Consider the following 11,244-nt stretch of genomic DNA (forward strand, 5'->3'; position numbering starts at 1 on the left):
TGTGCCGTCTAGTCCCTTCACACGCCGGGGCCAAGGCGAGAAGGATGCCGCCGCTGGAAGAAGCCGCCGCCCCTCGCGTCCCGGGCTGGAGAGGGGAGCGCGTGCGGCCGCCGGACTCCGCCTCTTACCTGGACCCTTCCTTCCTGATCACTGCCCTTCCCTGCACGAAAAGTAATGTCAAAGTGAAATAAATTTCAAAAAATGTATGTTTAATGTGGTATAACTTTAATAAGGTCTTCATGACCTATGATTGATGATCAAAATTCATCATTCATCAAAAATGTTCCAAGATATTTCCTTCTCTGGCTAGTTGTCCATTAGTGAGGTAGAAATCACATTTGGAATCTCATGCCCAGGACCTGCAGGGGGAGGAGGTAATTATGCAAAATATACTAACAATGATGATTAAACAAGGTAGTTTCTATAGAGTTGGCCATTTAATAAACGAAGAACACCGTTATTGGTGTTTTCAACACTGTTACAAAAAATAATCAAATGTGCTATAAATACTCATGCCGTAGGTATATAAGCACATTGTATTTGATCTAAGCATTCAACATTGCATGAATTTTGAAGTGAGCTTAAAATCAAAACCAAGGAAATCCCTGTATGTGTGTCAGGAGCTCATCTGTATCTGAGATATAGTCCCATGAGCGCATTCACATGACATCTATAACATCTGTATCACTCACCTCCTTGTTCTCTTGGTCTCTTCCGACCGAGTCGATCAGCTGTGTAACTCAGATATTTTTTTATTTCTGTTTCACACTCAACCCTGTTTACACTTCGTTTGAATGCAGCATCTGAAAGAAGAAACTAAGTTAATTGGAAATTCTCAAGCATTTGTTGTATAGTGCCTCATACTCACAGCTGTAAATAGTTTGTACATTCTTTAGGTTGAATTTGTCTCAGAGTTCTTTAAATTAATTTGATTTCTCTGCCTTTGTTTTGATTTGAAAGTAAAGACAACTGCAGACAAAATACAAACATTCTTGTTTTGTGGGAAGTGTTCATGCATCGGCGAGTTTACCTCTGATCACATCTGTTAAAATAAGATGAGAGAAGGGTCTTTTATCTCCTCTCCCCTGCCAGTTGAACTCCTTAGCCAGATCATCTGTTATGACTTGCTGCATAATATTCTTAATCACATCCTTGGGCCCAAAACCTTCAAGCCCTGACAAATATTTTACCTGTGAATAATTTTTATATGTGATTCTAATCATTGCTTTGAAACTGTCAAATATTTTGTATAATGACATTAAACTGTACAGTTATAAATAGTCTGCCTGGACTATTTTTCTTAGTAGAACCTTTAAGCTTTTCTAAGAAATATAATAAAATAATTTTGATTAAAATCAGAATTTCTTCATTTATTTGGTAAATAGGTATCATCAAAAGAGGGACATTCCAGTAGTTATATTGTATTTTTTGTTTTTTGTTATATACAGTATATATATATATATATATATATGTGTGTATATATATATATTGTGATCATAACCAAATTAATGTACAGTATCCCTTTAAATATTGTATAAATGCTGTGTCGACTCACATATTTTTTCCGTGTTGTTGTGGTATTGAGCTCTCTTTCAGTCCTGGCCACATCTTCAAAGGTTCTAAGAGGCAGTTTTATGTTTGCTTTAATGTCTTTTGAAGGCACACTTGTACTGCTGGGGGCTTCAGAAACCGCATTGTCTTTTAGTAGTTTCTTTAACATAGCAGAGTTTTCCTGAACTGTGCTCTTGATGTCTCTCAGCATTTGGAGGAGCTCATCCTTGTCTGTTGTGTAAAATGAGTTATGCTATAATTATAAAAAAGAGAAAAAAACTTCTCATATTGATTATGTCAAAAGAAGTTGACTCACCATTAGCTGACATTCTGGATGTAGATGCAGGTGTTACTGCAGGAAGTGGTTGTAGCTGATTATTTGACATTCCTTGAGTGCTTTCAAGTCTCTGTCTTTTTAGCATTCCAGAGAACCCAGTGGCTAATAGATATGGCCTTTATTTGAAAATAAACAATACTTTAAATAAAATGGTACAAATTCATTATTTTGCTCTTTCAAAGGTCAAATCTTTTGAAGAATTTTTATTTTTTTGGAACAAAATGCAAGTGTTACTTACCGTTCTTTCTGTTCTTTGATTTCTTTTTGCCCCTCTTTTGCCTTCTCAAAAGTGACTGCAATAAGATAAATATTTTATTATATTATTTGAGAATTTATTAGACAGTACAAAATCTTAAATCAAGTTATTTTAAAATAGTGACCATTACCACATTCTCTGTGAAAGCTAATGTTTAGTTTCTCCCATGGTTTCCCTCCTGTTTCAGGCTTAAGTTTGTTCTGAACAGCTTCCATCCACTTCTCTGTGGATTTGAATGGGGGCCAGCAACATTGTTTCTTGTCTAGGCTCAGCCAGTTTGATGCTACCACCATCACCTCATCTGAGTCTTGCAAGGTAACAATTGCATACATGGTCAGCCTTGAGGGAAAAAAGAGGAGGCGAGAAAGAGAAGAGGCGAGAAAAGGAACAAAAACAAGACAGCATTTAGCTCTGATTGAAAAATAAATATACTAAATTTTATAGTAAATTGGAAAGTTGAAAGGGGGGGGTCACTTATTTTGTCAGAAATTAATTCTTTCACAAATTAAAGATGATCTGACTGGTCAACTTTAAATTTCATAATTTACAGTTATTATTTTTCCATTGTCTAGACCAGTGGAGCCCTTCCAACATCTTAATCAAACACACCCGATTCAGGTCAGCAGCTCATTAGTAGAGACTTTAAGACCTGAAATAGTTGTGACAGACAAAAGTCTGAAAATGTGGTCTTATGGAGGCTTCACATTAGCAATTTTGGTATGCACTTGGGTTCGTTTGATGGTTTGTTTGGATAATGTACACGAGTCTGGCTAAAAGGTTGGTCTGGTACAGTTTGTTTCTGATGTGAACACAATCATACTACATCACGGAAGTGAACTGCTATTGATGACATATGAATTGGTCAAACTGTGTATTTCTGTGTTTTCTCACACACTTTCCTGACAAGCGTGATTGACGCACTGCAAGCAGAGAGAATTTATATCTCATTTTGGCTTACCTTCAACAGAAACTGACTCCCACGCTCATTTGACCCTTTGCATTACATCTGTGACAAACAGATGCATGTTCTGTGTTGGCCATTTGGAAACAAAACCATTTTTTTATAATACAAAGTTTAAAAGTGAGACAGGCAAGCAACGGTATCCATTTTGTCGTCTTCTCCTGCATAGTCGTTACCTAGCAACAGGGGTAAACAGCTGCCTCTCTGGTGACGTAAACTTATCGTATTTCGGAACCAAAAAACACTGTGTGAACACATTCACACAGCAACTGAACTCTGCTTCAGACCAGCCAATTGAACCAAGTGTGAAAGCATGCAGGGTCCCTCTGGTTCCTTAAAAAGTCTTAAATTTAAAAATGTATTAAATTTAAGTCCCGAATTTAAAGTCATAAAAAGTCTGAAATATCTTAAATGGTATAAGAACATTCGGTATTATCATTTCAAGAGGTCTTACATTTGGGGACAGAAAAACAGGAATTATGATATGGCTTAATGTGATTATCATTAATCAAAAGATGATGATTGGATTACTTCAGCATTGCATTTTAAAGTAAAAACACAGCAGTCTTTCATGTTCTACAGACTCACAAATTCAAAGTACTTTGCAGTCAATGAAAAGTCTACATTTTTGCCAAGCAATTGCTTGTGATCTGTTGATAAATTTTGACAATTACTTAATGGTGTTAATACCTGCAAATTCATCACCTTTCGGTACAATTCTGTCATTGTTATGACACTGGCCATTCACATGATTCATGCAAATCCAAAGAGTTTGTTTTTTGTGTTGTTTTTATGAATGTATCTCTGAGGGGAACTGACTTTGATGGCATTACAGGGGTAATCAGGGAAAAGCTCTATTTCTGCTATTCCATAAGTGCCAGCTTTTGTAAGAAAGTGAATTTGCAGTTCCATTAATCCTGTCTGCTGTTTTGTTCACACTAATGCAGGGGCGGTTCTAGGGTGGGGCCAGGAGGTTTACTAATTTACTAACTAATTTCTGCCTTGCTTGCTCATTTTTGCTTCTGTAGTGCTTAGCCCCTTAATTGCTGCTTGCAGTTATATTTGTGAGTTAAGATCAGACCACATTTTTTGAGTAATCAATGCAAAAATCCAGTTATTTTCAAAATGACATCTAGTAAAATCTTAATTTAAAAACAACAAAAACAAATTATTTGTGTTACAAAAACATTTGTGATGGTTATCCCTGGCCAAGTATATACACTATAAAACGCATTTCTTTGGAATGTATAGTGCAGATTCTTAATAGGACACAACAACAAATATATAGGTTAAACAGAAATGATCTTTGATTGTGAAAAAAGCATGAAAGGCTGCAGTGGCACACAAGCGCTTGATGATGTGCATGATGATGCACTTTAAGGCAACATCACATCAATGATCCTCACCTTCCATCACCCTCCACTGAAATGTTTTCTTCCTTATGTATTACAAAATCATGCTCTTCATACACTCTTCTAGACCAACTGGCTTCTGATTCTTCCTCTGTGTTTACAAATGTTTCTGCATCCATTTCATCCCAATCTTCATCCTTAAACTCATTTCCTATACACTTTAATTGTTCACCATTCATATTTCCACTGGATAATTCCTTAATGTGAAATATTTCATTAGCTCTGTTCCTCACAGCAGCTAATACTTTCTCAAGGTCCTCAGGTTGGATGCAAAGTATCACGCTGTCTTTGAAAACTAGAATATGCTGTTTTAAATGTCCAGCTAATGCAGAGCCAAAGCATTTCAGAGCCAGCATAATGAGAACTGGGGTCAAAGGGCAGCCCTGATCCAGCAGTGTGTCTCTCTCGATTGAAACAGCTACAGATTCAGTATCTACTTCTGGTGCATCTCTGAGCAGGTTTTTCACAATGAGGAAATCCTGATACAGAGTTGGGTTTGACCGTTTTTGCTTTTCTATCTCATCCTGAATATGAGACAACCTCATCTCAGTGCAGAATGTTTTGGGAGTGATCATGACAGTAGCTGAATCTTTTGGTGCATGATCCTTTGACTGAGACTCCAAGTAATCACCTAGACGTTTTGCCAGAATGGTTGCAATGATGAGGTAATCAACGTTAAAGAAGTGTTGACTATTGTCATGGGGACTTTTCACAGTTTCATTAAAGTGTTTCTCAGAGCAGTTAAATGCACCGCTGTGGATTCTGTCATAGAGCATCTTTATATATTGAATTAGTTCCTGAATGTTGTCTTTATAGAAAGAAACTGGGATGCCGTCTGGTCTCGGTGTGTCTGACACTTGGAGAGAATTTACAGCTGAGAAAATGTCAACCTCACTGACTGTATGTGAGCATTCTTCATCCAGTGATGAACCTGTCTCATCTGTAAAAAGATGCTGTTTTAGATTCAGCCATTGGAAGATTGTTTTTATCTGGCGATCTTTCTGAAAAGGCATTGCGGGGATGTTGTTGATCTCTAAAGACACAGGCCGATGGTCGGGCCTCTCTGAGTTTCTAATGTCACAACTTCTGACACGCCACATGCATTCTTCTGGAACAAAGAAGTAATCCAGTCTGGACACAGGAGATTCTTTTATGTAGTATGTATAATCCTGCTTTATGGGGTTCTTTCTTCTCCAGACATCAACCAGCTGAAGAGATTTCATGAACTTTTTCACAAATAAAAGCAGTTTATGTTGATTTCCATTCTTTATCTTCTTGCTAGTATTACATTTTTTGTCAATAAATGGATTAAGAACCGTGTTGAAATCTCCACCAATCACCAGCAGCCCTGTGGTCATTGACTGCAGGTAACTTGAAAGATTATCAAGGGTTTTTTTGTCTGTGTCATGGTTATAAACACTAACCAGAGTGTACGGTTGACCTACCAGGTTACATTTCAGCAAAACATACGTTCCACAGTTATCTCTTTCATCACTTATATATTCAAAATCCAGTGTTTTCCTCACTAGTATGGCTGATCCCTTTCGGGACGTATACTTTGTGTAGAAAATATGCCACTTGTTTTTTAGACCTTCTATAATATGTTCATCTCCTACTCCAATGTGTGTCTCTTGTAAGAAAACAACATCAGCATTTTGTAGTTTTTGAAATTTCTGATCTCTTTTTCTTTTAAGTCCGTTAACATTCCAGGTGATGAAGTTTATGGTCTGTGAAGTCATTGACAGATCTGCTCTCACAGACCAAAGATCCTCGGTTTAGTAAGTTCCCTGCCAAAACAAAGGGTGATGGAAGGTAGAATTTTTTTGTTTTGAATTGCTGAGACTTTCATGGTATCCTGACAGCAATAGAACAATTTTCTATTTGGCAGACTTTTTTATCCAGAGTTATTTAAATTATATTCAAGATTTATAATTTATCTTTTTAATTTCCTAGGAATCGAACGATGCCGCCGGTTTCATTCTATGCTATTTTCCCCTCCTTTAAGTTCTAAAAATATTACTTTCCAAAAAATCACTTTACAATTATTATTGTTGTTATTATTATTATTATTATTATTATTATAGTTGTTGTTGTTTACGTATGGTTTTAGCATTAATGTTGTGTTACACTTGCTAACAGACTGTAATCATGACAACAGATCATGTGACTATTTCTACCACAACTGCCACTCCCTGCTTAACCAGGTGTTAGTCTCTGATAAAAACATGAGCAGCTTATTTGATGCATGCATATTAATAAAACAATGTTACCTCTTGAAAACCAAGTGTCTTTGAAATATATCAAGAATCTCTTAGATAAGATCTTATGTACCTGCTTCCATTATTTATCTGATTTAGTTAATAAAGAGTTCCACTTTTACCATTGTTCCACAAATCACATATATTCGACCTTTTCAAACGTACATTATAGTGTGGAAAAAACAGCCATCACCATAAATGATAAACTGAAATAATAATTTGAATTATAACACATCAGTTGTGTTTTTAAAGGTATAGCCCTTTTAATAAAGTTTTTTTTAATATTATACCCCATGTGAGTGCCTTGAATGTCTTGCTTGTATACAAATTCTAAGTTGAGCATAAATGATAGTACAGAGGGATAACAACTAAAGCTAAAATGTTGATGTTGAATGCTAATATGTATGTCTATAGTTTGTTTTGGGAAAAAGTAAGCTAAAAGAGGACAGAAAATATTTTTGACAAAATAAGTTTTGGAATTTTAGTTAACTTTAAGCATTTTAATAATTAGAAGAAAATGTTACCTTTTATCTCTCAGGATAATGTCTGTAGGACAGGACACTGCCGTCAATTCAACTGTCGCGTTGAGCAGAATAAGATGTCTGACGTTAGATCTGATTCACCTTTGGGTGTGGACTTCTCGGAAAATGAAAGCTAGGGAAAGGAAACGAGAAAGAGTCTCCTTAGCACATTTTATATGACTTTTATACTTAATAAAATCAGTAGCATACATATGTATATACATATTTTTTTTTTGGAGGATGTTTAATTTCAAACCACTAAGCTCCATTTTTAGGGACATTATGGACATCATCAGCAGTAGTCATTTTGTTGACTCACGTAAGATGCAAGGGTTAATAAGGAAACACAAGTGTTTGCATGTTGTTTGTTTTTAAAGCTTGGCATTTGCCCTTAGGCAAAGCTGCGTTAAAACCAATGAAAATGAAGCATAGTCAGTTTTGAATGTAAGCAAGAGCTGTGATGATATTTAACTACTGAGTCTTAATGTTTGATTACTAATGACTATTTATAAATATAGATGGGGCTTTAATGCTTAATGTTTTACTAAGCTTGTAAAGGGATCAGAAATTAGAAATATTGGAAAAAATAAAAATAAATCAATAATATATATTTTTATAACCTATAAATATATTTTTTGTTTCTTTGTTTGCTTTTGGTTTATTTAATCAAAAAAATTTTAGCTTAATGCTTTGACTTATTTTCATTAACTATTCATTACCCATGTCAAAAAATATTTTACTTAAAAGGGTCATGAACTGCGCTTTTTCTGCATCAAAAAAAAAGACCCTCTCTTTAAAGCAGTCCGTTTTGATAAGTAGCCTAAACGCTCACTGCTATGATTATGTAACAGTTTTGCATATAATAGATGGACACTACTGTAATGTACTCTGAAAACAGAGGGTTATTTTATTTTAAAAACGTATAAATACTCGGTACACTGTAAAAAATAAGTTGCTAAAATGACTACTCATCCCCCCTAAAAAATTTGCGATCAGCTCCATAAACTGTACATGAATTCGTGATCGCCTCAGTCCCCTTTAAATTTCATATGAATACAGCGGCAGACTTCGGCTCCTCCCCGTCTTTCAGCGCGTTCTTCAATAAGCAGACCGCGGCGGCGCAGAGCGAGAAACAGAGGGCAAGGTGTGTGTTTATCGATAGATTGTTATAATATCTGCATCTGTGCAGTTCTTTGTCATAAATTCAGGTTACGAAAGATGCGTTTCCTCATCACACTACAGTTGTTTCCTCCAGCAAAAATGAAACCGCATACTTTATGAAACGATCATTTTGCCATTTTCATTTGAAAATGTAACTTTCAATATAATACATATTACAGTGCATGTGCAAAGAGGTTTGCATACTTGAGCTAAAGAAAGAGGGTTGTACTAGAAAAGCAAACAGTCAAATTTTGTGTTTGTAACTACAGTAAAGTGTGTGTGAGATCAGGAAGGCTTATTCAGTACTCAAATGTTATACCTATCCAATCAATACAGTGGAATATTGCAATAAGTTTAGGAAACCATCACTATTAGTCAAACATTTTATTTATTTATATATTTATTATTATTTTTTATTATTACCCTCATTGGGGGCTGAGCCCCCCCTAAAATTAAAATCATAGAATCGCCCCTGCTGTGCATTATAACTGAGAACTACATGAACACTTCACAGTTGGTTGTGTTACTGTAAGTAATTTTCCTCAAATGCTATTGAAGTTAGAAAAGTGTATACCAATGTCGTATGTAACTTTAGAGACGGTCCCTAGTTCCCTCTCATAGGCTCACTTTGATGATGCGATGACGTCATCGCTTTGGGAACATCTTCGGTGTGACGAATGTGGTTGCCAAGGCGCCGCACGAGATGGTCGCTTGGGGTGACGCATGCGAGCCGAGGCATTTAGAGGGCGAGTCAACGGAATTTTCTCCCTTTCTCTCGCTCTCTCCGGGCCATGTGCAAGCGCTCGAAGAGCGCTACGGGGATCCCGTGGTCTTCGTCAATGACAATTTGCGGCCTACCCCGGAAGCTCGCGATGCGATGTCTTTCGGTTGTATGCCGTATGATGAAGACGTGCTGTCCACAGCAGCCTCCGATTCGGAGGATTTATTGGGCGGTGGGTACTACGCACCATTCGAAACGGGTACACTATCCAGTTTCGGAAAGGCCCACCTCCTTTCAGCGGGGTTCTCCCTACGACGGTACGTCCTGGGGACGCCTCGATTTTAGGTCAGGAGATCGTATCACTCCTAGAGAAAGGGGCTATAGAGGAGATACTCCCCACTCAGATGGAGTCAGGCTTCTACAGCCGGTATTTTGTTGTACCCAAGAAAGATGGTGGGTTACGTCCGATTTTGGACTTACGTCGTCTAAACCTCGTGCTCAGAGTGAGCAAGTTCAAGATGTTAACAGTAAAGTCCATTCTGTCTCAGGTCCAATCCGGAGATTGGTTTGTGACCATCGATCTAAAGGATGCATACTTTCACATCCAGATCGTCAGGAGGCACAGGAAGTTCCTCAGGTTTGCTTTCGAGGGCAAAGCATACCAATACTGTGTTCTTCCGTTCGGACTAGCTTTGGCTCCTCGAACATTTACAAAATGCATGGACGCAGCTCTGGCCCCGTTGCGGCTCCAGGGCGTCCGAATTTTGAACTACCTGGACGATTGGCTAATACTAGCTCAATCTCAGGATCAGGCACGGATACATCGAGATCTGTTACTCGATCATTTGAGGAGCCTAGGGCTACGGACGAACCTGCTGCCGTGTCGGCAGACGACCTTTTTGGGGGTGGATTTGTACTCTTGCACGATGCGGGCACGGCTGTCTCCCGCTCGTGTGCAGTCAATACGGACCTGTCTAGGTCAGTTCAAGACAGGGCGCCGAGTACATGTAGGCCTGTGTCTCAGGCTGTTGGGTCTGATGGCGGCAGCGTCCCCTGTAGTTCAGTTGGGCCTGCTTCACATGCGACCATTTCAGTGGTGGACCAAGAGCCAGAACATTTCACATCACTGTCACCCGCTTCGCAGAATTACGGTGACACGCAAAGGCTCTCGTACTCTAAGCCCCTGGATGAAACCCCAGTTCTTTCTGGAAGGAGTCCAGATGGGGACGTTGTGTTGCCGCAAAACGGTCACGACGGACGCGTCCCTTACGGGCTGGGGAGCGGTCCATCAGGGATATCCGGTTGGTGGAGTCTGGACAGAGGTACATCGAGACTGACACATAAACTGTTTGGAGATGCTTGCGGTTCTCCTGGCTCTTGAACAGTTCTTACCCCAGCTGAGGGGTTATCATGTGTTGGTCAGGACAGACAACACGGCAGTTGTGTCGTACCTCAATCGTCAAGGGGGATTATGTTCTCGTCCCCTGTGCAGGCTGGCGAGGCGTATTCTTCTCTGGGCTCAGACAAAGTTCCTGTCGATCAGAGCAGTCCATATCCCAGGTCGCCTTCTCAGGCCTTCTTTAAAGGGTCTTCGTTGGAAGATGTTTGTGCGGCGGCAGGATGGTCCTCTCCTAGCGCATTCATCAAGTTTTATAGTTTGGACGTAGGGATGGCTCCTGGCTCCCAGGTCTTATCCGCTTGAGCAGATGCTTTCCTTGGTCTTCTAGCTATCTACGGTACGTCAGGCGTTATGGTATAGCGTTCCCAAAGCGATGACGTCATCGCAGCATCTCGTTCCCCTACTCAGGGAACCAAGGTTACATACGTAACCGAGATGATTTGCGAATATCGAATGCGGGGAAATGACACCTCTGGCCATTCCGTTGCGTCGTTGGTAAAGTCACAGATACTGTACAGACAATACGGCTCAGTTTTTCTATGTATCTTGCTCTGTTGAACGGCAAACGTGACTTTACTAGGCTATACTGAATGAGCTTTCCTTAGGACGTGCCATTTCTGTGTCTGTAGCTTTAAATGCTAATGAGGAGGAGAGAGGCGGGGCAACT

The 11,244-nt window shown here is 38.9% G+C and overlaps 1 protein-coding gene across 3 annotated transcripts in view; it reads right to left on the bottom strand.

Annotated features, from left to right (window-relative positions):
• Positions 1-208: 208 nt before the first annotated feature.
• LOC107670006 (uncharacterized) overlaps positions 209-11,244 on the bottom strand; it is a 45,200-nt gene continuing 34,164 nt past the window's right edge. Inside the window, exons 1-8 of one of the 3 annotated variants that reach the window (XM_016462468.1) lie at positions 7,300-7,429; positions 2,275-2,483; positions 2,127-2,181; positions 1,868-2,004; positions 1,556-1,782; positions 1,031-1,190; positions 693-803; positions 209-359 (exon numbers count right to left, since the gene is read on the bottom strand). In XM_016462468.1, coding sequence (XP_016317954.1) covers positions 307-359; positions 693-803; positions 1,031-1,190; positions 1,556-1,782; positions 1,868-2,004; positions 2,127-2,181; positions 2,275-2,476 — 945 coding nt within the window. In that variant the 5' untranslated portion in view covers positions 2,477-2,483; positions 7,300-7,429 and the 3' untranslated portion in view covers positions 209-306. Of the gene's footprint in view, positions 360-692; positions 804-1,030; positions 1,191-1,555; positions 1,783-1,867; positions 2,005-2,126; positions 2,182-2,274; positions 2,484-7,299; positions 7,430-11,244 lie in introns of those variants that run through there. The other 2 variants (XM_016462465.1, XM_016462466.1) reach the window with 2 other exon arrangements.

The sequence above is a fragment of the Sinocyclocheilus anshuiensis genome, unplaced genomic scaffold, assembly GCF_001515605.1.
Source record: "Sinocyclocheilus anshuiensis isolate Anshui unplaced genomic scaffold, SAMN03320099.WGS_v1.1 scaffold160, whole genome shotgun sequence".
In the NCBI taxonomy this organism is placed as follows: domain Eukaryota; kingdom Metazoa; phylum Chordata; class Actinopteri; order Cypriniformes; family Cyprinidae; genus Sinocyclocheilus; species Sinocyclocheilus anshuiensis.